General features: G+C 37.2%; 1 protein-coding gene across 2 annotated transcripts; it reads right to left on the bottom strand.

The window, feature by feature from the left end:
• On the bottom strand, nucleotides 1–27,135 carry LOC149574729 (putative GPI-anchored protein At3g06035). Of its 2 annotated transcripts, XM_089814548.1 has the most exons (3): nucleotides 27,019–27,135; nucleotides 26,626–26,915; nucleotides 1–772 (listed from the first exon to the last, which is right to left on the bottom strand). In XM_089814548.1, the coding sequence occupies exons 2-3, from the start codon at nucleotides 26,705–26,707 to the stop codon at nucleotides 273–275; spliced, it is 582 nt and encodes a 193-aa protein (XP_089670674.1). In that variant the 5' UTR covers nucleotides 26,708–26,915; nucleotides 27,019–27,135; the 3' UTR covers nucleotides 1–272. The 2 variants fall into 2 exon arrangements, with proteins under 2 accessions (XP_089670674.1, XP_089670673.1); XM_089814547.1 differs by lacking the exon at nucleotides 27,019–27,135 and having other exon boundaries at nucleotides 26,626–27,012.

Here is a 27,135-nt window from a genome sequence, read left to right as displayed (position 1 = left end):
TAAAACCAAACTTCTAGAATGTTAAAATTAGACAGCGTAATTTGATAGCAAAGCTTTTTGGAAACTGAACATGAGTAAGTTTTATGTGAACGATGTCATCCCAATAAAATTTGGGACAAGTGGACAGACCACAATGCCCAAAGCAACTAAAATGTGGGCTCCGGGCTCAGTGGATTTGGGCATTGGGATTGTTCATAAGACATGGAATGTGATGTTTAGACCATTATCAAACTAAATGGATTTTAAATAATTGAAATCAACCAATTGGAGTTTCAGGCTGCTAGAATTAAAGCCCCCAAGATTGCCAGTAAGGACAGCAACTTATTAACATAATGTCTCATGCCTCTACTAAAAGTTTGGAAATTGCCACCAGTTGTATTGGTAGCCAGAACCAGCACAAACCAATTATCTTCAGAAGCAACCCCAGCTGACACAAATTTTGTGTCATTCACATACTGAAGATATTGTGAATGAGTATAATTCTGAAATGCTATCTCTGGATCTAAACCAGGCACACAATCTGGAATAACTACTCCATCTTTGCTATCAGATATATTCAGGTGGCAATTTTCCAATAACTGTGGATAGTTTGAAAATTGAGGTTCTGTGCCAGGCACAGTATCTTCACCCGTAGAATTACTACATACTTGGCCTTTGAACTGATCCGCTAACTGCTCTGCCAAACAAGCGGCATTTTCATTTTTGGTCAGAACAGGGAGCTTCATGTCTTGCCTAAACTTGTTAATGTTGACCAATAATTCCTCTGACAAATCTGCAATGAAAAATGAGATTATTGTTAAAAATCTTGTATAATAGAACCATCATTGACATATGCTTTTCTTTCTTAATTCTAGACGTAGATTTTTGCCAAAAAAAAAGGAATGGACCAGATAAAATCAACAACCACATAGCTTTACAGAATTGTTAGACCTCCTTGGTTTGAAGAGATGGATTTCATTGGCAAACTATTAGTCAACAGCAAGGATAGTATGAGGAGCAATCAAGGTAGAATTAAATTAGGAGAGTTATAGCAACCATAAGTTAGGCTTAAATTATTGCAGCTGCAGGCTCAAACTAAATTAGAGTGATAGCACTCATAAGGTAGCCTAAAATTATTGCAGCTGCGGGTTTCATCTCAAGTACATCAGAAAACACCATAAATACACTACTAAGATTCCAAAGATAAGTCTAGTCAGCGTACACTGTTTAGTGTTATATTCGAAAATATTGGTTATCCAACAACATATTGATTGTTTGTGTGAAGTTGTTTGTCACTACCAGGTAGTAATAAGTGTCAGCTGGTTGGAGGTTGGGTTCCTCTTGGCAACCGCCAAGTCTTCTAATATATTGTGTATCATCAAGGAAGGTAGCTTGGTGTAGTGGGATGAACTGTACTCCTTGAGCAACCATCTTTGTTCTTCTCTGTAATAATTTCATGATAGGAGAAAGCCATATTTTACTCCTGTATCTGGTGTGTACTGTTATCTTTATTATTACATCATGTATTTAATTTATCGGATATAGCACTAAACAATAAGCATCTGAAACATTCACCATCAAGCTGTTGAACACAATCATCAGACAGTAATCATAGTGCACGATGTTGTATTCCTTTGTACCTAACGAGTATAAGTAATCTGTGAATGTCTCATTTTCCACATCTGGTAGAGTTCAATTTGTTGATCCTGAAAAGGATTGAGTAAAGTATCTCCTGTCTGCTTATCTAAAGCAACTCAGGTTCCTGCAACTTGCATTAGATCTAGATTGCAACAATAACAATGAAATGAAATTTGCTTCACCCAATTTTGAATTTTCTTGCAGTTTTGAAATTTAAGAATGTGCTTATCTCTTTAAGCGAATCATATTACCACTGAATTCAATTTGTGCTCATTCTAAAATAAACAACTACCAGGAATAAAAAGATCGTGAAGATTCTCAAGGACTATATAAAGATAACCCCTACCTTCAAAAAGTTACCAAAGGGTTTGTCAGTAGAAACCCTCAGAAACAGAAGATCATGTTAAAGTTCGAGCACTCTAACCATTGAATACACATGTCAAGCAGTAACTCAAAGCATTAGGTACTTGATAATGAAACACGCAATGTATATCACTGAGCTAGAAAGGATGGATTTCTTTGCTTCAAACCCTTTTGTTGAGCTGAATACAGATGGTATGGCCCAGGCTAATATTGTAGACATCCCAACTGACCTATGCCACATATAACATATTGGAGGCCCTTGCCACGAACAATTGGTTATGCATTTTCCTTTGCTCCCTATATATCACTGAATTTAAGAAGGTTTTTTCTTTAAGGATCAGACCTTTTAATTGGCACAGTAGATGAATTAAATATGACATGGACATAATGGATGACTGCTGTTGGTAACAATTAGCCTGCACCTTCCCAAGGATTGCCAATCGCAAAAGTGCAAGTTGATCACTTGATTTGAACTGTATGTTGAGGCAGCATTTATAGAAAGCTAGTAATATAAGGGATACTGTAAAATCCACTCCTTGGAGGCAGATTTAATGCCATGACTGATTTGTTCTCAGTGTTGCATTCAAACTTGGCCTTCCGTTCTGTGCCTCCATGCTTGGAGCACTGTGGGCCTTTGTGAATATCAGGTGTGGGTTATTTGAAAAATCACAAATATAGAAGCTGACATGGGTGCCATGCTAGGGGCCATGATGGATAGTACTTTATGAGTTTGCGCATTGAGCAGTAAAGTGCTGTGTTATTCATTCGCAAGAGGAATGCCACTAGAATTCTCAATTTATGGACCATATAGCCAATGTCGCAGAGGAGTTTTGAGATCTTTAGCCATACAAAATAACCGGCTTGATGGTAATAAGTCAAGATATCCATAGCATTATCTTGTTATCTAGATCACTTTAATCATTTAAATTTGAACCTGATTGATTCCTCTTCCCATCTCCTTTCCTCAACTGCCAATGGGAGTTCTAGCACTCTCTTAGACATAAAAGCTTAGCAGAAGAAGTCCAACTCAAGATACTCTTTCTCTTCACATTATCCCTGCAGTATAGGCAATATTTCTTCTTTAATGGACAAATCTGGTTGAAACTTGTTCATAATTTCAGTACAGTATTCTTTTGTTTGATATAATTACTTGTGCCAAGGGTTCTTGTTTGGTGTACTCATTCTTCTAGCCATTTTTGTCTCTAGAAAGATGATGCACAATAGGGAACACACAACATTTGCAGGATTGATATCTTCAAGTGGTGCAAAAGAGTCGAATTGTAGAAAAATTCTGTAAATATAATCATCATGTACTAATTGAAGGGATTAATCTTCCACAGTCTGTTAGCTGTAATCTTTTTTTAAATGTACTGTGTTTATTTATTTACTTCGACATTTTAAATTGCACACCTAATGATTCATAGTCAGGAGTATGAGAATGAGAGAAAATGAATTGAAGATCTTACCTTATAAAGAAAAGAAGATTATGTACTAATGCAAGTGTGGTACATGTAAAGAATATATAACATTACAACTTGGTAGAATTTAAAAGCCCGCAAGCATTAAATTGTGTATTGAATGTTCCTAGTCTCATGATGAGAAGGAATGGTATGTCGGCAGTCATACTTCTCAAGGAATGTGCACATAATCCTTGAATGAAGAGCACACTGCACATGTAGCAGTAAACTGCATCTGAGGGGGATGAGAGGACGGTTGACCATGTCCTTTGGTCTCCCCTGTCATGTGATATTGTGGAAGAATCTTGAGCTATAAGAGTTGAAGCATGTTACTTTATCAAGCAACTTATAGAAAGGTGATAGTGTATTTGTAATGATAGAGCATGAACTGACAAGGTGACTGAGTACTATGACCTTCCATGTTGGATTGGCCACGGAGGAGTCCAGTTGATCCAGATTATATAGAAGATCTAATTTTTTAAAGTATTTTTCAAAGTTTTTCTGTATCTCTTTGTTTGGCCTTTTCGGAGGTCTTCTGCTCAAAACTTTAAGCTGAAACTGTAATCGGTCCCTAAAACTGGGCAGCCGTAGGCTCACTGTTTTAGGGACTGAAACTAGAGTTTTAGTTTTTCTTTCCAATGGCGTAAGCGGATTCAAATTCCGAGCTCTGGGTCAAAAGTTATGGCCCCGACAAGTTGGAGTAATTAGACACCTAGTTTTGAATAGTTTAGTTTAATTTTGTTGTTTTTTATTTAGCCACATAAACATTTCGAATTCATGGTTATGATGCTATTGATATTCCATCTTTGTATATATTCTTTCATTTTCAATGAATAAGATGACTTTTGGTTTGCATACAACTCTTTCGAGTTTTGCAAGATTTTCCAGAACTTGAACATTGGTATTGCAGGTAATTGATTCACCAAATATCGTGTTTGCAGCCCACTTCATCAATTCAGATCACTAGTCCTTAAAATTACTAGACAACAAGCAGTGAACAATAACATTAAATCTTGTTGAATATAAGGCTACTAGAGGCAACCTTATTTTCCACAATTATATTCTCTTTTTCTATTTGCAAATCTCACTGTCAGTGATCTCTGCTTCTCTACTGCTGAAGTTTTGCTCTACAGCCAAATCTTCAAATAAATCCTTGTCAAGTATGTATCAAACGGAGATAAGGAGTCTCTAAATCTTATAATGTTCTGTGGGAATGCAAACTTTTGATTATATTCTATTAGCATAGCCTTAAGATGTTAATTAGTAACCATTCACGTGCCTTTACCTCTTTGTAGATTTATTCAAATTTGAAAGTAAAGAACTTTTTAAAGCTCCATTAAGTGAAATTAAATCAAATGGCCCCTCTTCCTTGACTTTCTTTTCACCTTTTCTGATCCTGAACTTCTTTTAATGGCTTTTGAATCAAACAAGTTAACAAAATGCGGTCCTATTTATTTTACCTATGAATATATCATCTCTTACCAGACAAAATATATGCTAAATGTCATTTCCACGTGATTTTAGTCAATCGACTTTTCTAGGCCCATTACTTATATATTTGTGCCTTAAAAAACCTTTTCAAAAATACTTAAAACCCTAGTTACCTGATTCGTGCTCGAGAGGCAGGATTTGGGTCTAGGTCCGATCCGGATTCGGACTCGTGCCCAGATTTGTGTGGATCTTGAAAGGATCTTTGTTTTGCACAGTGGATTCCTCTGGATTCACAGACCTGTGAATCCGGATGAATCCACTGTGTAAAACAAGAATTGTATCTAGATTCACATGAATCCAATGTGAATCCTAGAGGATCCAATGCAAATCCACGTGAATCCTTGAGGATCCAGCACAAATCCGTAAGGATCCACGGGTAGACTAAGGTTTTAAGTGGGTCCAACTTATTTAATATGACTTTTTTAATGTATTTTTTGCCTCCTAACCCTAAAACAACCCTTTTATTCAACATCCAAACACATTTCACCTCACATTTGCTCACTATTTTGCTCTCATTTTGCTTTCATTGTATATTTCTCTTGTTTTTTTGTATATATAATACATATACATACATACATTATGTATGTATGTATGTATGTATGTATGTATGTATATGTATATGTATATAGTTTTGTATGTATGTATATGTATATATTATATATATACACATGAATCCTTACGAATCATAATAGGAATTTTTTTTTCACAAATCCACGGATCCAATTCACATGCCCCAATTGACAACTAAGCTTAAGACCTTATGATTGTGCACATTAAAAATGATTGTTAACATCTGAAGTACCTGATGCACATGTGGGTAATAACAATCCTTATAGTTAGCTTATTGTTCTGTCTTATTTCTCACTGTAATGTGTAGCAAATAAGAAGATAATTGAGTTAATTGAAACTTGAAACTCTAAAGTACCATTGTCTAGATCACAAAAATGTTTTTCTGCTTCTTCCTCCCCTTGAAACCTTAGTTACCGGTTCGGATCAGGGTACATGAATTACTTGTACATGGATGCATGAAAAATTTATCTTCGGGGTTTGGATGTGTTTGGGTACTTGTATGTGTACATATTATATACAAAAACTAAAGAAATATATAGAATTGTAAAACTAAATCATTTGATAGTACAAAACCTCATCATTGATCAATGCCAAATGCCAAAGACAATAATTAAATGCCAAATAATAGTTCAAAAATATTCAAATAAGCCACATCATAATGTCTACATTCACAATTCCCATGAAAATCATTACAACAACAAATAGTTCATGATTCATCAATCATCAAAAAGATCCTCAAAAAAATCATTATCTAGTAAATTCTCAACTACTGAAAGTTCAAAATTATTTGAACCCAAATTGGTTTCACTTGCACTAGAGGCACCATGTGTAGGTATGTTGTTGTTGTCATCATCATCATCCATAGTGACTTTAGCAAGATCCTCAACGGTTACATCCAAGTTGGTATACACTGCTACTATATCCCAAAGCTTCATTTCCCCCTCCTTGAATTGGGGATCCTTACATGACAAAAGACGCAGATTGGAGTGATATAAACCAAGTCTTAAGATCTTTTTGCAGCCAACCAGTTACACTTCACTGATTTAATAAAGGAGTGTGTACTCCAATTCCATTCAGCGGGAGAAGATCTTGCAACCTAGAGAGAAAACCAACAAAATAAAAAATGTAAAATAAATTAAAGAATGTTAAGTACTAAAATCTACAATGCATGTGGTAAAAAAAAACTTACTTGAGAGAGGATCTTGATTGCAAGAGGTTGGAGGTACCACCATGTAGTAGCATTCATTTTGGATTATAAATTATTAACAACTCAAGGAGTATGATTCCCTCCTAAGAAAAACAAGCCAAATACTCTCCTAACAACTGTATGATTCCCTCCTAAGAAAAACAAGCCAAATACTCTCCTAACAACTGTCTCCACTTTTGGGTCTTTGAAGAGTCTACTAAATGCCCGCTTGTACCCATTAGCAATATCAAAATCTCGATACGGAGGTAATCTCCTTGGATAGAAAGTACAACAATACTATGGTACCTCACAGATAAGGTTATGCAAGTAGGGGCAATGGCATGGTCATCTTATTCCAATGATGAAGAATGATTGTTTCCACCCTTTTGTAAAAGGTTTATTCAAGTTTGGGATCATTCTTTTTTTTAATACCACTTTTATTTTCTCTACAATCGTGTTTATTCTATCATAGACATCCCCTAAGCATGGTGCATCTGTATCAACCAACCAAAATATAGCCATGATAGGGTCGGTAACTTCAAATACATATTCCACAAGAGCCCACCAATTATCATTCAAGATCAATGACTTGACCTTTTGGGCCCTCTCTAAATTTGATTGCTTCCATACACCCCATTGGTTGCTAATAACTATTTGACCCAATGTCTTTTGCACCTTCACAAGTTGTCTCATAACAATTGTATGAGATACAAGCTAGATCTCGGCCACCTAGGATTATGTTTTTTATTAAAATCAGCATCACAAAGGTGTTGACCCATACACAACCACAACCCACAAGTTGTAAAGGTGTTCAGAAACACACTAATAGTAAACGTGCTAGCAAATATGAAATATAAACAACACATTAGCATGAAGTTTAAATGCCCAACTCAAGGGTGGGAAGGCAACTCACCCAGAACATGTAGAGAAGAATGTGAGGTTAAAGAATTGTTTTTCCTACATCGTTTGAGAACTATCCCAGAACAAAAGCAATACATGAAGAAGAGGCATCACAGTTGGAGTTGGCCACCTCAGTAGGTGGAGGTAGAGTAGTATTCACATGCATGACCCAACTAACAAAAAAAGCATCACCCAAACTTATATCACCCACATTTGCAAAAGGAGCTTCATCCTCATCATCAGCATAGGACTCTTTGTCAAAGGAAGTATTGGACGAAGGGATAGTCAAATGTTTTTTTGCTAGCATCTTTCCACCAAGTGGCAACGCCGCTACGCTATGTTAGAAGCATTGAAATGGTATGCCCTCATAATCTAGCGTTTGATTCCATGAACTACCCCCACCATGGGAACCAAATCTCTAGGGAGAAGTGTGTAGATATCATTGTCCACCAAAGAACTATTGGAAATAGAAGATTTTGTTAGCACTTGGGGGAGTTGCACAGATGTTGTATTGATTACAGGTTTTGTGATTGGTGTCAACATATGTTCTTTGGTTCACGACTGTTAGAATGTTTAGAATAACTGAGGGGGACAAATCATTTATCCTCATGTCTAGATGTACCAATTCAACTTTTAAAAACTTAATCAAACTCATAAATACACTCGGTCAATACAAATAATCATCAATAATTCAACTTATTCATATCAACACCTAGCTCTTTGTTTTAGTGTTAGCCGAATTGCAAAAACATATAACAATAAACAACATAACAAATGAAAACAACATTCACACAAGTATGCAACCAAGATTTAACGTGGAAACCCAATTTGGGAAAAACCACAAAGTAACATGCTACCACTTTTTCACTCTTCTGAAGTGAGCTCGGTTAAGAGCCAACCATGTTAAAGGTTACAAAACACACTATTAAGTATGAACTTGTTAAAGAATTTAATCACACCCTATTAGGAGTGGCCTTGTTAGAGATCTTCAAAAACACCCCCATCAAAATGTCACCTTGATTAAAGGGTTTACAACATGACCGTTAGGTCAACCTTGATTAAAGGATTTTTACTGCCACAATAGTTAGAAAGTAACAACTAGGTTGATCTAATAAATTACAACTCACTTTGCATGTTTAGATCTCCATTCAACTCATTCTTGGTTCATTGACTAGTCTTCATCAGATTCTCCATCTCTGATGTGCTTGGCAATATCTCAAGCAATCTCACTTTCATGAACTTCTCACTTTTCCTCTGCAACTCTTGTCCTACCAATTATTCTTCACAAATTCGCTAGCCAACATGTAAAACATCTCCTATGCCTCCTTAAATAGACAAGTTCAATCTTTTGTCACTTAAACATAACCATAGTTCTTAGGGTTTGATCAAATTCATTGAATCTATTCATCATTTCATCTTTCTTTTTCTTTCCTTGAAACTTCTCATTGAATCTTCACCTTGTATCACTTATCAAACTTAATTCATACATTAAAATATTCAAGCTCGTCAATCCTCATCTTTAACATATTTTGACTATTACGTAAATTCAACTATGTTGGCCTCAAATCTTGATTCTTTATCAAACTATTAATGTGTTGACACTCAGTCATCAACTTCTCATTGAATATTCGCCTTAGATCACTTATCAAACTTAATTCATACATTAAAATATGTCAACTCATCATTCTTCATCTTTAACATGTTTTAACTATTCCGTAAATTCAACTGTGTCGGCCTCAAATCTTGATTATTTCTCAAACTGTTAACGTGTTGACACTCAGTCATCACTATGTTCTTCAACTTGGTCATCACTAGGTAACTCAATCACAACTAATTTGTCACACTCAGCTTGCACTGGCTTGCTCAGCCATCACTGTACTCGATCACTACTTCTGTTTTCCTTCATCTTGCTCGATCACTACCATCACTTAGCTAATACTGTTTTGCTGGGCTAACACTTAAGCTCCTTAATCTTCTGCTTGGTAATGCTTAACTTCTTCATTGACCTAGAAATCTGTTGCTCGGTCAAACTCGTGTTTTACTTAACTTCTTGACTTGCATCAATCATCTCCTCTATACTTTAGCTCATCTTTTTTGTCACTTAATACAATGATGAAACAACATATAATCTTGTCAAATATTAACTAATCAAGTGCCCTTTGTAGTTCCATCACACTTACTCCTCTTTACTCAACCACTTCACTAATTCATTTTGTTATCTCTCTTTTCAAATCCTCTTCATCAATCAAATGATATAGCACTCTACATTGTTAGCAAATGTCTTATCAGTAAGCTTTAACATCAATGACAACATAACAATTGTTCCAATTGTAGTTCCAACAATCTCCCTCTTTGGCATTGTAAAATCCCCAACTGGCTTCCAACTTGAATATTGAGCACAACTTATTGTTTTTGCAATTTGAACAATTTAATAATGTATTTGTTTTTTTCGTATGAAAATCATAATCAACAATTTCAAGGAATTTGAAATGATAATAGATAATAGCCACATAAACTTCCTTAATACTTTATTTATTTGCAAATTTCTTTATAAAACAAATTCATATAATCTGAATGTAGCACCTACACTGCAATTTATTGTGTCAAGCCAATAACCACAGCTGCTCTCCTATTGTTTACAGTGACTCCTTAATGCCACGCCTTTGCAGATGATAGCCGGCTTTGAATAACTCACAGCAAATGTTGGATAGATGAGTGAATAATGGCAATTATGGAGTGACTCCTAGAATTCCTTAGCACGGGCTGCTGGATAATTGCACAGACTCCAGTAATGGTTATACGGCTTCTTGCCTGTCATCCAATCTCAATGCAAGGCTGTGAATGAAAGAAACGGCCCTCAATGTTGTTAACGGCTACCCCCTTTCAATGTAATCTGCCTGCATTTTAACCTAAGCCGCTGATATTGATAGATAAACAAACTCCCAATGTCTATCTTGACATCCAATACAATCGTTTAACAAGAAATCATAAATTTCCACATTTCTAGAATTAATTAGTAACACAATTCTCCAAGCCACAGTAGACATAGTAGGAGAATATCTAGCAAATATCAAATCCACTATACTTCAACGGTGGACTGAAAACACTTCTCAGATACAGTGATGAATAGTAGAGAAGTTGGGCAATCTTAGCTATACCCCAGTAGCTAAATTGCAAAAGCAATTCTTAGAATTTCTAACCCTTATACATCAGCAAGGGCATACAGTTCAAAACCCAGGAAAAAGCCACAAAGGCACAAAATCAAATATATAATCAAGCGTGCTATTTCCCGATGAAAAGTGCTCTCATTTATAAGTTTTTCGTTGGCAAAAGTTTCCATAAAATTTCACTTCAAAAAACATAGAAGTTTCCCAAAAGAACTCAACACTAGAAACCTTCCAACTTACTTTTTAGAAATCTCTTTAAATCATTATTTATAATAATATAAACATTATTATAATAATGCAATTCAATGAATAAATAAATAAGAGCTCATGTAATTATTAACCTGATCAACCGCAAGTGACAACCAACTGCCAAGTCATCCACTGCGCTACTAAGAATAGCAACTGCCCATAATACACTTTCTAAAAATAGTAAGCAATCAACTGAGACCCCCAAAACACCCTGTCAGCTCATGAGGATCGCTATGATGAGCTAACTCAATCAGCTGCATGTTGTACGAAGATTGTCTCCTCATATCTACCTTTGGAATCAACATAATTTCTTGTGGTTTCTCCAATATAGTTGGCTTACGTGTCTAACTCTAGCAAGGGTAGCTTGGGAGAGGTTTTTAGACCCTCTTGACTTGTGTCAAGTGGTATCAAAGCGAAGGTTTCTTTCCTTACGAAGTCTTGGGATCGTAGAAAATCCTGATTGAATTAGTTGTAGGGTGGCAAATCTGGTATTTGACTTGTAACTTGCAGAGGGTTACGATTCTTGTGGGAGCTATTGTTAAAATGGTTCAAGGTAGAGGAAATGCAGATAATACTATAATGGACATGTTGAGACAAATTGCAGATAGACTCGAAGCTGTTGAAACAGGCCAGAGAAGAGGAGTACATCTTGAGGATCTTAGTGATAAGGAAGAAGCAGCAGCACCTAACCCTGAACCTAAAGAACAAGATGAGGAAAGACTTTTTAAGGCTTTAGCTGGAGAAAATGCAAGACTTACTTTTGAACTTTCTACTTATCTTGGAAGGCTTGATACTGATGCTCTTGGAAGGCTTGATACTAATGCTTTGTTGGATTGGATCTCTGAGATTGAGAAGTATTTTGATTATGAAAGTATCCCTAAAGATAAGGTGAGGATAGCAGCTACAGAGTTGAAAAGGCGTACTTCTCTTTGATGGGAACATTTGCAGACAAATAGACAAAGACGAGGAAAAGAAAAGATCAAGACTTGGATGAAAATGGTTAGTAAGTTGAAAAAGAATTTTCTTCCTATTGATTATCGAGTTAATTTATTAAGAAGAATGCAAAATTTGAGATAGAAAAACATTAATATAAAAGATTATGCTAAGGAATTCTATAAGTTGGACATTAGATCTAGACATTTGATGATGAGGTTGAAAAGGTTGCTAGATACTTGAATGGTTTGAGGACTTATATACAAGATGAGATTAGTTTTGTGAAAATGGAAAGTGTTGAAGAAGCATACTTGTATGCCTTGAAAGATGAAGAAAAGTTGGCAAAGAAACAAGAACATAGACAAAGAGCAAGAGGTGGAAGATTTCAGGGAATGGAGAAAGAAGTAAACCTGATAATGTATCTAATGACAAAGGTAAATCATAATGGAAAGAAGACAATGGAAACAGAGGAAGAGGTAACTTCACTAGAGGCGGTTATTCTAGTTACTCTAGGAGTAACAGTATTGGTAAAAGAGGAGATAGATCTTGGTTTAAAGGTACTTGTTTCAAATGTGGAGAAGGACATAGAGCGTTTGAATGTACATTTTCTAGTAAGAAGACAAGAAGTAGTAGCATGTTTTGATTCAAGAAGAAGTAGTTGATGCACCAAAGGAGAGAATCTGATGGTTAGAAAAACCTTGTGGAATGAGCAAATGAATGAGGAACCTGTTTTGAAGAGGAGTCGTTTCAAGACCAAATGTAAGATTGAAGAAAAATGTAGCAAAGTGATCATTGATAGTGGCAGTTCTAATAACTTGGCGTCTCAGGAGTTGGTATCTAAGTTGAAGTTGCAAAGATTGAGACATCCTAACCCTCATCACATTGCTTGGATCAAGGATGAGCACAAGTTACTAGTAAGTGAACAATGCCTTGTGCAATTTAAGATTGGAAATTATTTTGATGAAGTCTTATATGATATTATGACTATGGATTGTTGTCGTATTCTTTTGGGAAGACCTTAGTAGTATGATAAACAAGCTTTGAATGAAGGTAGATTGAATCAGTAAACTATTTGAGCTAATGGAAAGAGACAAGTATTCTTGCCTTTGGTAGATAAACTTGAAGAAAATCACTATACTACAATTAGAGTCTGCTTGATTGAAGGAAATTAGTTTGTGGAAGACATAAAGAAACAGAATGTTTTCTTTGCTTTGATCCCTAGGAAGATTGAGAGATGGACTTCAACACACACCTGAGATGAGATCTTTGTTGACTGAATTTCAAGATTGTGCCTGATGGTTTACCTCCTGTGAAAAGTATTAGTATTTGTATGGATTTGATACGTAAATCTAATTTGCCTAATAAAGCACTGCATAGACTAATGTTGAGTTATCGTTTTGCACGACACTGAACTGCAGGAATCCTTTCGAACTCCTCTCTTGAAAAAGCTAATCTAGGATCAACTCCAAGGTTCTAGGCGATCTTGCAACCTACTAAAATCCGCTCAATTGAAGATAAATGTGTATGTTCACAAGGAGGCATTTGCTGGTTCGAACCAATTTTGGATAAGATGTTTGATCTACTTGCTATTTTTGAAAAGTAACCACAAAAGAGATATATTTTTGGTATTTTCTATTTTATGATGAATGCAATTTATCAATGCAACTATATGAATTCCTATTTTAACCAAGTGTTAGAAAAGCAAATAACAAGATAGGGTGATGAGAGATTAAAGCAAATAACTTGAAAGGGAAATTCCTAACAGACATAAACCACAGTAACAACACATCTGCGAGTTAAATCATCAAAAAGATCGGATAGGAAACCAATGAAAATGGGAGCAACACTTCCTCAATTCCATTGATGCAATCGTCGATGGGAACTCAATAATAACTGAAAGAGGTTTCACTTCTCATCAAATCGCAAGTCCACAGAAAGTGTGCTCATGCAAGACAAGGAGCCATGCAGGAACAATAAGTGATCTCTTCTCCAACTCTATACGTCAGTGGAATTCGTTAACACGAGGCAAACACCAGAACTAAAAGGTCGCTCAATCATAATAACACAATAAAACCATTGGCTCCATTATTATTCATGAACATACATTCACAAAAATAACACACTCCGACAAGAATAACAACACTTAGAATGAAAGCACCAATAGCATATATTATTGTATCAAGATAATGGCCTCGAGTACATATTACATCCATGTATTTATAAGAAAACATCTCCTTTTGTGTTAGAAGTGAAAGCTCTTAAAATGCAAACACATGCTAAAAACTAATAAAACAAATCTAATTATATACAAACTGACTCTCTAAATGGTGCTGAGTAGTTTCCACCCTTGTTTTTATCAATTAATGGGTGCATGAGCCTTTACATGACTTAAAACAATAAAAAAAAAAGAAGCTATAACAGGATATGAGAGTCTCTGGAAGCTCTAAAAATGGAAGCTCGGCCTTCTCTAGGCATTTATGGGAGTTGAATTGCCATCAAAATGTGTTTCCAATGCATAAAATGCTTTCAAATAGCAACTGGCAATTAATTGTCGGCACACTACTTCTTCTTCAAAACTATCGGCGCACCTCTATGAATAACGCACCTGTACACCTTGATGATAGGTTCCTAAAATGCAAAATTTTCCCCAAATGTCAAAACTGAATTTCCAGCATCTAGGTTTTCTTCCCCTTTATAACAAAATGATGTCTAGATGTTTGCTCTTGAATTTCTCTATTATCTCCATCACATGGGCAGCTTCTGGCAAATCCAAAGCTCCATATTTATCCCTTACTAATCGACGATAGATGCTGACTTCTATTTGGGTTGCCACAAAATAATCAAGTTTAGTGTTCAGCTCCAATAATACCTCTTCAGTCTTGAATGCTTGCCTGATATCTTCATCTTATGAAGCATCTTCAAAAGTTCCTCAGAATTTTTGGACCACTGATTGCACCGTATTGAGCTTAGTCTTTGACTCATCTTCAAAAATCTCAAGGCAAGCAACATTGTAGTACCTTTCTGCTTCCAAAATTTGCTCGTGTTTGGTCTCTTATTTTCTGAATATTTGCATGTAGACCTTCCATGACTTTATTGCTGTTAAATATCTTCTCAATTCAATCATCAAGCTTATCAAGCTTCTCAGCAATGAATACCTCGATGAGTGTATGATATCTTTGACCTTTTATTGATTGGAGCACCTGTAAGTCTTTAGCCTAGGTATTTACCTCATCCATCAATCCAAAATCCTAGTTCACTATGGATACCAACTTATCCGCACTCGACTGAATGTGGTGCAACAGGTTCAAGTTCCCCTGTATTATTCGTACACCTCTTTCCTCAAAATTGTCGCGCCATTGCTAACATGCTCCCAAAAATGAATATAATTATACATTCCCCTTTTCTTTCCTCTCTAATGTCGCAGCAAGAGTGATCTCTAGATTATCCAGGTCTATAAGGCCCACAACTCCATGCAAATAGCCTCTTAAAAGCTCGTTTTGTTTCTGCAGCGCAATCAACTCAGACTCATCTTGGTCCGTATGTCTAAACACCTCTTTCATCCCCATAATGATCATCACTTTTGTAGTGTCTATCATGGGTTTACCCAACATGACCTCCTTTATTTGATAATCCTAAGGAGTTGGTTGTTCGATGTTAGCATGCGAAGGAGAAATAGCTTTGTGTGCAAGCAAGTCATGGTCTTGATTCTTCATAATGAAGGCCAGTGTTCGTGCATCACCTGTGGTTGGCTCAGGCTTCTTGATGGCTTTTACCAATTTTGTCATTCCTTCCTCAGTGATTAGATCCAAGCCTCTTTTGTCAAAACATAACCTCCCTCTTCAGCCATGTCAATGTGGTGTCCATTGGAGACATGTACTTAACTAAACAAGTGGTTTCCACTACAGGCCCCTTTCCCCTCTCAGTCCTCTCTAGAGTCTTTCCCGCTAAGAAAGATCACTAGTTGGAGTCTCTGTATTTGTTTGGGCTAAGGTCCTAGCCTCTATATCGTGAGGAGCTTGTTGAGGCTCTTCAGGTATTTGCCCTTCCTCTGATACTTCATCGGCATGTAGTTGCTAGGGCTCGACTTCCTCCATTGCTTGTTCTTTTGTTTCTATAGCGGGAGGAAGTGGAGTTACTAAGCCTTTATCCAGGAATGATAAATCCTAAGATGGTGGTGGCGAAATGCCCAGAGGTCCTTGAGGTAGAGGCAGCAATTGATTCCAGTCCTCTCCTAAGGATTGACTCGTGGGAGTATCTCTTATCTTTTCCCTCACCATCTCAATGCCTATTGGCATGAAGTCAAAATCGGAAAGGTCGAAAACATATGTTTCTTGACCCTCCATATCAGCTATCCACTATTGTTGCTCATCCTCTGATGTTGGAACCCAAATAGGTTCTTTTGGAACAGATGGAGGCGTCAAGGTTGAGCTTCTTCTCCTTTACTCTTTTGTTGCCCTAGCTACACGAGTCCTTTGGCTCAAGGGGACATATTCCATATGTTCCCCTTCTTCTTCCACCTCTGCTTCTAGGATTGTTTCAAGAACTTGAGGGGATAGAGTAGTTTTCTTCTTTAACTTTCTCCTCCTTGTTCCCCCTACTAGTGATCCAATTCTTGCTCTTTTTAGAGCCGAGGGGGAGGCTTCTTCCTCTTGTGTAGTTGTTGGTGGCACCCTCTGCTCTTGCTCTAGCTCTTGCTCTGTTGCTTCTGGTTGTGGTAGCAATTGTGGTTCTTGGCTTGGCTCTTGAGCTTTAGGCTCAGCTTTTGGCTCTTGTTTCTGTTGAGTTGCTTGGGATGTTTGTTCCTTTTCCTTTGTAGACACTCTCTTCCTTTTGTTCTTTCTCTTATCTGCCTTGAAGTACTCAACCTCCCCCTCATGTTGGTGTACCGTTTCCGACCTCACTGGAGATTGAGCAAGGAAGGTTGGCACTATAACTAACATGCCTTTTCCTTTGATTGGCCATGCAATGGCTTGTAGGGGGATTGCCTAAGGAATTGGATCCATTCTAAATGACTTTTTGATCCATTCTTTCGTCAATTGGATTATGTGTCGAGCTTGATGATTAATGTTGGCATTCTCATCCCTTTCAATCTCTACATTCATTATGGGCCTGTCATAAATCTTGTCCCTATTGTATAGAGGATCCAAGATATCTTTTGTATCCTTCTCGACAACCTTAAGTGGGATCTTTATTTCGAGCACCTTCTCTGCCAAATATAGTCATCTTACAATAATTCCTTCTCCGGATATCATAGTCGTCTACTGCATTCATCCAATGATCTTTTAACACATCTTCATGTACAAATTGCTTCCCTACCAGATGCTACACCATCCCTATGGTGTCAAAGTAGAGGCGAGGGGAGTTATACTCTTCCAAGGGATACTGATCCCATTCTGAATCAGAAGTCATTATATCCTGCTTTTGCTTGACCTCAAAAGCACTTATCGTGATAGGCCATACCCATTTCTTTTTGTGTTGTCTTCTCACTCTGTCATATGCAAACTAACGGGCAATCTCCAGCAAAATGAGCCTATCCGACGGAAATCTTGGGAGCTTCTTCGGGTTTTCCAACATACCAGCCACCCTTACGTAGGTGAATGTTTTGAATTGGATGTAGTATGCACCGATCTCTGTGATCCTAACCGTTGCTTCAACTGACATCCTTTTTGCATAATCACCTTCAAGGAATCTAATGATTGCAAATATGAAGCCATCATTCACCACCCTGTATTCTATGCTCTGCTCTAAGAGTTTCTTTTTCACCAGCTGTGTATACACCACATAGGGCCAAGCATTAGCATCCTACATGCTCCCCTTTCTGAAGTCCTCGGTAGTTCGTGGTCCTTGCCACCAATAAGTACACCATGTATGATGTCATATAAAATCTCGGATCGACTCTCACGGCTATGAGCTACTCATGCAAATTATCACTAAAAGATAGTAGCCCAGTCTATTGGCATCTTTGTTGTCCTAATGGGTTCTATAAAGTGGACCATCCAGGTTTGAAGGTGTCCTGCTGCTAGTAGTCCCATGACCATGCTCAAAAGCACAATGGCGTATCCAACGTCATCTTTCATATAACCCCTAGTCATGTCTACTTCGCCAACTCTGCAACCCATTGGTGTTCTATCAATCAAGAAGGATGATTGCATTGTCTCTCTAGCTTACTTTTCTTTCTCCCGATACCATCTCTCTACTCAGTCATACGTTATCTTCACATATTGATCAGCTCGAGGAAGATGGAATACCTTCTCAATATTTCTCAATCGGAGGTCCAAGACTATCTCCCCTGTGACACTCTTGACAACCTTTTCCTCAGTCACGTAATTCTCTGCAAGAGCCATTATAAGTTGTGAAGACTAAACGGATGTAAAATGTGATGTTGCATTAACAAGACCTGATTTAATAAGAGCTGACACTATCGCAGATCATTCTTTCGATTTGTTGCAGATGGTAAGGAATGTGTTCCAATCTATATGACCAAGCTTAGTATCTCTGATTTCTACATGCCCGTCTTGAAACCGTAATTTCACCTTGGTACATGAATACAATGGGTTTTGGAGCTATCTTTTCTGCCATTGAACAGGATGATGACACCATCTTATCTGCACAAGAAAGGAGACACTAGTTTGGAAAGCTAAAGTTTGACCCAAAACAAACCCTAATTGACCCTAAATAGATCAAAACCGAGCAAAATTAACCCAAAATAGTCAAAATCCAGTCAATTCCCTCCAAATGCCATGTTATATTGTTTAGTACACCTAGTGCACCCTTACAGCTATGCTAGTGCACTAAAATGGCCCCTAGTTGGTCATTTGTACGCAGTTGCACACCTGCGCACCTTGGTCAGGTGAACACATGTGCTATGCAAGTGCTAAATGTGGAATTGACTTTTTTATGTTTTTTAACTTAAGTTTTGGAAGGCGCAAAGGTGCACACATGCACATCTTGAGGAGGTGCACATGTGCGCACCTTTTGCCTTAGGTGTTTTGCATTAGTAATGTTTTGGTTAAGAAGGTGCGCACCTTTTCTTGGTGACTTGATCTTAATTCTTTAGGGTTTCTTTTTTTGTGTTTTAGGTTTGATAGAAGGTGCACACATGCGCACCTTGAGGAGATGCGCATGTGCACACCTTCTTGGTGTTAAGTTGACCTTGTGTTTTGTGTGTTGGTTGCAGGAGCGAAGAAGCATAGGTCGAGGGGGTGTGAGGGTGCGGAGAAAGCAAAAAGTGTGGAGTACAATGAAATGAAAGAGGGGGTTATGGGGTCTTATATAGACCCTGGGCCCCAATGCACACCTCCTCAGGGGCGCATCTCCGAAAGGAGATTAGTGCATACTTGCGCACTAAGCGCACTTCGCACCTTGAGAAGGTGTGCATGTGCACTAGTGTGCACTTAAGCACTTCTTCAGAAACTTCATTTTTTCAAACATCAAGCTCTCCAAACTTCTCAATCAAAGACTGGGGATTGACCCCAAACTCCTGGAGGAGTCCAAAAATGGCCCAGGCCTGGGACTAGGGGTTTGGGAGAAAAAATTTACTAGGGGGTCCCCATTTCTAGGATAAATAGGGCGTGCATTGTGGGACTACAACAACTAACACCTTTAGAGAATGGGGAATCGAATAGACAAGTGCAAGAATTACTTGAGAAGGGTTTGATCAGAGAAAGTTTGAGTCCTTATGTAGTACATGTTGTATTGGCACCTAAATAGAATGGAGAATGGAGAATGTGCACTAATTCTAGAGCTATAAACAGAATAACACTTGCATACAAATTTCCCTTGCCTAGGATGGATGATATTATGGATCGTTTGAGTGAAAGGAAAGAATTTTACAAAGATTGATTTGAAAAGTAGCTATCATCAGACTAGGATCAGAGAAAGGGATGAATGGAAGACTTCTTTTAAGATTAATGAAGGTTTGTATGAGTGGTTGGTTATGCCTTTTGGTTAAACTAATGCACCTAATACATTTATGAGATTGATGAATGAGGTTCTGAAGAAATGCTTGAGTAAATTTGTGATTGTATATTGTGATGATATACTAATCTATAGTAAGACTAAAGAGGAACACCTGATACATATTATGTTGAGAAGTTGGCACCTACGTCCCCTCTAAGTAAAGGTATTGTTCATTTTAGACCGATGGATTTGTGACATCTCCTTAAATGCCACCCGTGGATCCTTGTCTCTGGTTGTTGTGACATCCATTGACAGCTCAAGCTTTTGGTGTAATGACAACAGTGATTCCAAAAAGAGGTATCAGAGCATTGGGTTACGGGTTCAAATCCCTTGGGTCATGCTAAGGGGGGGGATTGTTGGGAGGTTGGTGCCTTTGTCCCCTCTATGTGAAGGTATTGTTCAACATAGACCGATGGATTTGTGACATGTGCTTAACTGCCTCCCATGGATCCTTGTTTCTAGTTGTTGTGACATTCATTGACAGCTCGAGCTTTTGGTGTAATGGCAACGGTGATTCCAACATATTAGACAAGTGCTATAGAGGCTGAAGGAAGAGATGTTCATTTATGAAGAGGGAGATTGTGTACCTTGGTTTTGTGATTTCTATTGATGGATAAGATGGGTCCTGAAAAGATAAAAGTTGTTCTTGATTGACCTACACCTGGGAATGTTGGAGAAGTTAAATCATTTCAAGGCTTGGCAAGTTTCTACAGGAAGTTTATCAAAAATTTCAGTTTACTATGTAATGCGATGACAGAGACAATGAGAGGTGACAAAAGGGAATTCAGATGGACACATTGAGCAAATAGAGGCTTTGAAACATTGAAAGAAAAGGTTGCAAAATCACCAGTGTTTTTTTAACTTGATTTTAACAAAAAAATTCAAGTTTATTGTGATGTCAGTGGGAATGTCGTTGTTGCTATTTTGAGTCAAGAAGGTAAGCCTAAAGCTTTCTATAGTGAGAAATTGAATGATGCTAAGAGGAAATATTTAGTCGACGATCAAGAGTTTTATGCAATTAATCAAATTTTGAAGAAATGGAGACATTACTTGACGTCTAGAGAATTTGTATTATACACCGATCATAAAGCTTTACAATATTTGGGAAGTCAAAATAAGTTGAATCAGAGACATATAAAATGGGTTGAGTACATGTAAAACTTCTCTTTCGTGTTGAAGCATTGAAGTGGACAGTCAAACAAGGTAGCAGATGCATTGAGCAAAAGAAGAAGTTTGTTGAAAAAGATGAGAATTGAAGTGTTTGGATTTAAAGATTCGAAAAACTTGTATGAACCTGACCCTGATTTTGCAAAACCTTGGAAAGCTTGTAAGAATCACATAATAGATAAACAAGATAAGTGGATTGATTATTTCATTCAGGAAGATATGTTGTTTAAAGGAACTCAGTTATGCATACCAAGAGGCTCTATGCTAATACCATAAAGGAGGAGCATAGTGGTGGACTTGCAAGACATTTTGGGATTGATAAGACAATGAAGTTGGTTTTAGAAAGAAACTTTTGGCCAAAATTGTATAAGGATGTTCACAAAATGGTAAGAAGTTGCAGAATTTGTCAAGTAGCTAAAGGAACTAGTCATAATAGTGGATTGTAGTCAGAATGTTGGATTGTATACACCTTTGCCTGTTCCTAGTAAGCCTTGGGAAGATATTAGTATGGATTTTGTTTCTTGGATTACCTAGAAATCAGAGAATGGCTCTATCTTTGTAGTGGTTGACAAATTTTCTAAGATGGCACACTTCATACCTTGTAAGAAGGCATTTGATGCAGTACACATAGCAGATTTATTTTTCAAAGAGATTGTGAGACTACATGGATTTCCTAAGATTGTTTCTAACAGACACACTAAGTTTACTAGTTATTTTCAGAGAACACTTTGGAAGAAGCTGAATACTAAGCTTAAGTTTAGATCTACATTTCATCCACAAACAAATGGACAAACTGAAGTTGTAGATAGGAGTTTGGATAACTTATTGAGATGCTTGATTGGGGATAAACCTTCTAATTGGGATTTGATCTTGGCACAAGTAGAGTTTGTATATAACAATTCAGTGAACAGAAGTACTAAGAAGACACCTTTTGAGATTATAAATGGCACGAGTCCTAGAGGAACAACTGAGTTGAGAAAATTAGATACTGAAGTAAAGAATAGTGTTGAAGCAGAAGAATTTGTGGACATAATGAAGAATTTACATGAAGAAGTGAAGAGTAATTTGAATGATAGTAATCAAGGGTATAAGGAAAGAGAAGATAAGAAGAGAAGACGTAGAACTTTTGAGGTTGGAGATAATGGTACATTTGAAGAAAAGCATATTTCCCATTGGAACATATAGTAAGTTGATGATGAAGAAGTTTGAGCCTTGTAAGATCTTGAAGAAACATGACAATGGAAATGCCTTTGAAGTGGAATAGTCTGGGGATATGGATATTTCACCTGTTTTCAATATTTCCGACATCTTTGAGTATTATGAATCTAATGAAGAGACACATGATAACTCTGATTATCCTAAGAAGAAGACAGAGGGAATTGATAAAATTTTGGATGTTAGAATCAGCAAGAGCACCAGAGAAAGAGATTTACAAGGAATATCTTGTTGAGTGCTAGAATAAACCAATTGACGACAGTTCTTGGATATCTCAATATGAGTTGGATATTTACAATGCTTCTCAAACTATCAGAGCTTCGTGATGTGGACATCATTCCTTATTTACCCCAGGTGTATGATGCATGAACATCTTGGGTACTCTGGCAATCTTGCATCAACGAAAAAGATTTCCTACTTAGTGTTCTTGTCTATTGTTCATTGAATGGCCTTTTCTGTTTGTGTTCTATCTTTCCATGCAATAGGCATCTTAGTCTAGACCTCTCATGGATCCTTGTCCTATGTTCCCGGAAGTTGATTCCATCATATGTGGAAGTTATCCTTCTTTTTGTTTGAGGCATGCGTGTTTCTTGGCAGCTCAAGTATCGTGCAGGATTGGCTTCGGCGAGGTTATGTATGATATCAAGGCGCTCCGCAATCTTGGGGATCGCTTCTTGGATCTCATCTCTAATTGGTTTTAGTGATGTCTCTATAGATTTCTTCTCTCTTTGCAATAAGGGTACCTTTTCATACCTAGGACTTATGAAACAAGGAGGTGCACTATTGATGATTGACACCTCCTGCCAATATGGTGAGCTCACCAAGTTGAATGGATAAATAACTGGCATAGATGCAACATGCAATTCTTCGTTCAGCAATATCTCTTGCTTCCATTTTAACTACCATGTCCAATGGACCTCTGTTAAAGGTGGAAATTTCTACTTCATTTTCCACTCCCACAAAGGATATAAGCAAGAAGTGATGTTTGGAGACCGCTGTTGCATCAATGGGTAAATTCATTTTTTATTCTTTCCGAAATTATAAGCATTTTGTTTTCCTTCTGCAGTTAATTGGTCACCATCTTCTTGTTCTTGTATGAATCCTACTAAACAGCCCCTTCTTATTTGAGCCCTCACACATCAATCCCTTTACCAGTAGTGCCCCTAAAAAGAAGTTTCACTAGAGAATAAGAGCTATTAAATTGTATATTACAAAAATTACACTTCCAAACATAAGCCCCACCTTCAACAACTTGTGAAATCCTAGTGGTATGTCTCCATAAAGGAGATCCTTTTATCAATTTTACTGAACTCTGACCACTCGACATTTTTGAAATCAAAGAAAATAAAAAATAAAGAAACAAACTTGAAAAAATTCATCAAAAACTAAAGAATTGGGTTTCAATGCTTGCCTTAGATGCTTAAATCTTCTTTGTCAAAACTATTTGGCACTTCACAAACGATCTCTTTCGAAATTAACCACCTGCCATTTGAAATGCCAGAATGGAGACAAAAAGAGTTGAGAGCAACAAAAAAATTAAATGACACGTTTTAAGTTGAATGGCCTCATAAAGGGTTGTTTTATGGGTTTTAGAGAAAAAGACAGATCTCAAATTCTAACACATCACAACTAGGATGGTGGAGTCTTTGCACAGGGAGTAGCAGTTGCAGAAAATGTGTTGTATTGAGCTGGGGCAAAGTGTTGTACTCATCTGGGGCAAGGTCACACTTGATTGTATGTGTTGCTATCAGGGCAAGGCTATGCTAGCCTTGAAGGATGTAGCCTTATTTACAGACAGCCCCAGCAGCCACTCCTTCAGTTTCTCAAGATTTTCCAAAACCCCACCCATGACAGGTTACACCATATTGGTAGACCCTTATCACAGAATTAAGAAGGCCTCTTTGATGTGAGGTTGCACTGGATGATGCTGAATGCAGGGAGATATGTCAATACTGGTATTGTTAACCAAGAGTTGAGTTTCCGCCACACCGCTATCTTCAAGTTGAGTCCATTCATGGTTTGTTCAGCACTCTACAAGGGAGTTGGACATGGATATATGAGGGAAATACTATCTGGCCAAAGCAAACTGCTAAGTTTCTTGAATTTTCTGTTGATCGACAGCTATGTTTTATGCATGGGGTCATGTCCTAGTTCATGGGAGGTAAGGCAATTGATTATAAACTCTAGTTTCTAACTACGTTTGTTGAGAAATTTGTTCCATAGAAGATTGCTGAGCTAGACTTCTAGATACTTGTATCTGGATTGTATTTTTATCATAGACTATTGTTTCAGTGACTGGATTGTGGAATTACATTATTAAATATTTACTTAAAAGCTCTCAATAATCTAAGTTCTATACCTTGGTAGAACTCTGAAAGACTTTTTGTGTGTTCTATGGTGAACATAAGAAAATCTTCTTTTTTAATTCAGCAAATTAAGAAAGGTAAAGACGAGCTCCTTACTCTTATGGTATAATATTTGTATCACTCTTATTACACCACACCATTGTAATTGGATCCAACAAGTAACTGGAAATCTACACCCAAAGAAATAGAATGACTTTGTAAAGAGGACTGTTTGAACTTTGAACCATATCCAAAGAAGTACAGTTTAAAGATGGACACCTTTGACTCAACACTGCAGACTCAATGATACTTTCACTGCATCAAGAGACCTCTGATTTGTGACCTACAGCAAAAGGAGAGTGGTCAAACACAGAATGTAAAATCACCTCTAGAAATTTTTTCATAACATCATATACCTATGCAACATACTAAAATTAACCGTAACCAGAGCTATCTTATATAAAAGCTTTTCTAGAATTTTATATTTGTAGCATCGAAACATGCCCACACAAATTTCATTTCCACTCTTAATCAAGAATCTGCCTTTCAATGTTCTAATCTATATCTCCAACTATAATAGCATTCTATTTATGGGTCATTGATATTGCATGGCAGAAGTGTGAAGGGTCACGTAGGTCTACATAGGAAAAAAGAAAAGCAAAACATAATAAAAATATAAAAATATCCATAATAATTATGAAAACTTATGCTTTTTTATTTCAAATTCATGTCAAGTATAGGTAATGCATAGAGATTACCAAAGAAAACCATAAACTTAAAATTCCAATTAAGAAAGAGGAAAACGTCCTTCAATAAAGTTAAGCAAGGTAAAGGTCCTAAACAATAGGCACTTATAATAGTAATATCATAAGTCACACGCTGTCATTTCATAGGAGCCCAAAGTTATTCGGCTAAGCCCTTTAATGAGGATACCCTATAAATCAAAAGAAAAACCAGGAACCTCATTCGGGTCTAGAATTTTTAACTCTAAAAAAAAATTCTGTTCGAAATAAAACTGTAAGCCTGAGAAACAAAACTTCAATGCCTCACAATGAATATGCCAGGTTGTAAACCAAATAGCCGATGATATAATGGGTAACGTGCGCAGAAGGGCTAAGTTCGAGCCCTTGCTAGTCTATTTCTTCAACAACGTAACATCCTAGATCTGTCAAGGTGTACCATATAACCCTGAAGAGCACCGAAAAACCAGTTTCATACGACACTGGACCCGCGATCCCTAGTCAACATTGACCTATTAAAAATTTAAAACCATTGTGGAGAATTATAGACCAGAATTGCAAATACGTAGCAAGCTTCCAGTGTCAAAAAAATCCCTTAGAATCTAACGAACCTTTCCTTTAATCTCATATATGCCATTCAACAGATCCCAATCCTTCTTCAACACATTCCCAATCGAAACATATACTAACCATGACCAACGATTACATTTGCGCAAAGATACAAAGATTCACTTGTATTCCAGGTTCAGGTTATTGGGTAATGCCCTAACTCTCGAACTTAAATAACCGAAGAGCCTTAAGCTAAACCAGGTCGATTCGTCGTACCATTATATGAAGTTGAGCCAATGCCAAAAATGCCGGCATGGCATCCAATTCAAAAGTAATGCAGCAAATCTCAAACATTTAGATCACCTAGAGGGCTCTAAGCTGAACCAGGTCAATTTTTAGCCCATTATGTGAAATTAATCAAATGCAAACTACGGCCACACTGCATCCAATCCAAAAGTAATGCAGGAGAGCCTTGAGCGAAACCAGGCCGAAGCTTAGAACCATTATGTGAAGCTAAGCCAATGCCAAACATGCCTCGATTGCATACAATGCAAAATCTAAATATGTGGACATCTCCATGTTCCAGTCATAAGTTATCAACAACATTTGACCATAAAAATGCTGAAATCGTATCACAGTTCAAAACGAGATTCAAGAATGAGAAACCAAATGCAACCAGGGATACAGAAAATTAAATGGCAGGACATGGGTACCTACCATCTGCCATGGAAAGACTCAGAAAGATTATGTGGGTGCACAGGAGGAGCAGCAGCTGCTGCCTCAGATTGAAAGCTTTCATTGCTGACGCGGCAATTATTATTTTGAGAGAGGTTGAAATGTTAGTACCCTATTTATCAACAATGCACCTTCACGAATCTATATAAAACTACTCTCCAAAAATTTCCACGCCAATTTGCATCCTCGGAACCGATAAAGCTGTATTGTTTTAGAGACAGCGCCTACAATTTATCGTGGGATTGGCCCCGCATAAGCAGGTGACACGCTCACTGCAGCATATCAGAGATTTACTGGATTATGAATCCTCCTCGACCAAAAGAAGCATTCTCGAGAATGAATGTTCTTGCCGAAACTGCAAGAAAGAGAACTTACCGGCGGTTTTAATATCGTGCTAAAACAGTCGGAATTTTTTGTTTATGCCCTCAAAATTTGATTGGGTTTGTTTTAATTTTGTGCAACTACCAAGAAGCTGTCTTTTCTCAAATGGAG

The sequence above is a fragment of the Cupressus sempervirens genome, chromosome 2 (assembly GCF_028749045.1).
Source record: "Cupressus sempervirens isolate cs-2001-9-10 chromosome 2, ASM2874904v1, whole genome shotgun sequence".
In the NCBI taxonomy this organism is placed as follows: domain Eukaryota; kingdom Viridiplantae; phylum Streptophyta; class Pinopsida; order Cupressales; family Cupressaceae; genus Cupressus; species Cupressus sempervirens.
This window is presented reverse-complemented; position numbering and strand designations above follow the sequence as displayed.

Coding starts and splice junctions, on each gene's coding strand:
- LOC149574729 (XM_089814548.1), bottom strand. CDS start 26,707: ATGAAAGCTTTCAATCTGAGGCAGCAGCTGCTGCTCCTCCTGTGCACC. Junction 773..26,625: donor GAGTCTTTCCATGGCAGATG/GTAGGTACCCAT, acceptor TTTTCATTGCAG/ATTTGTCAGAGGAATTATTG.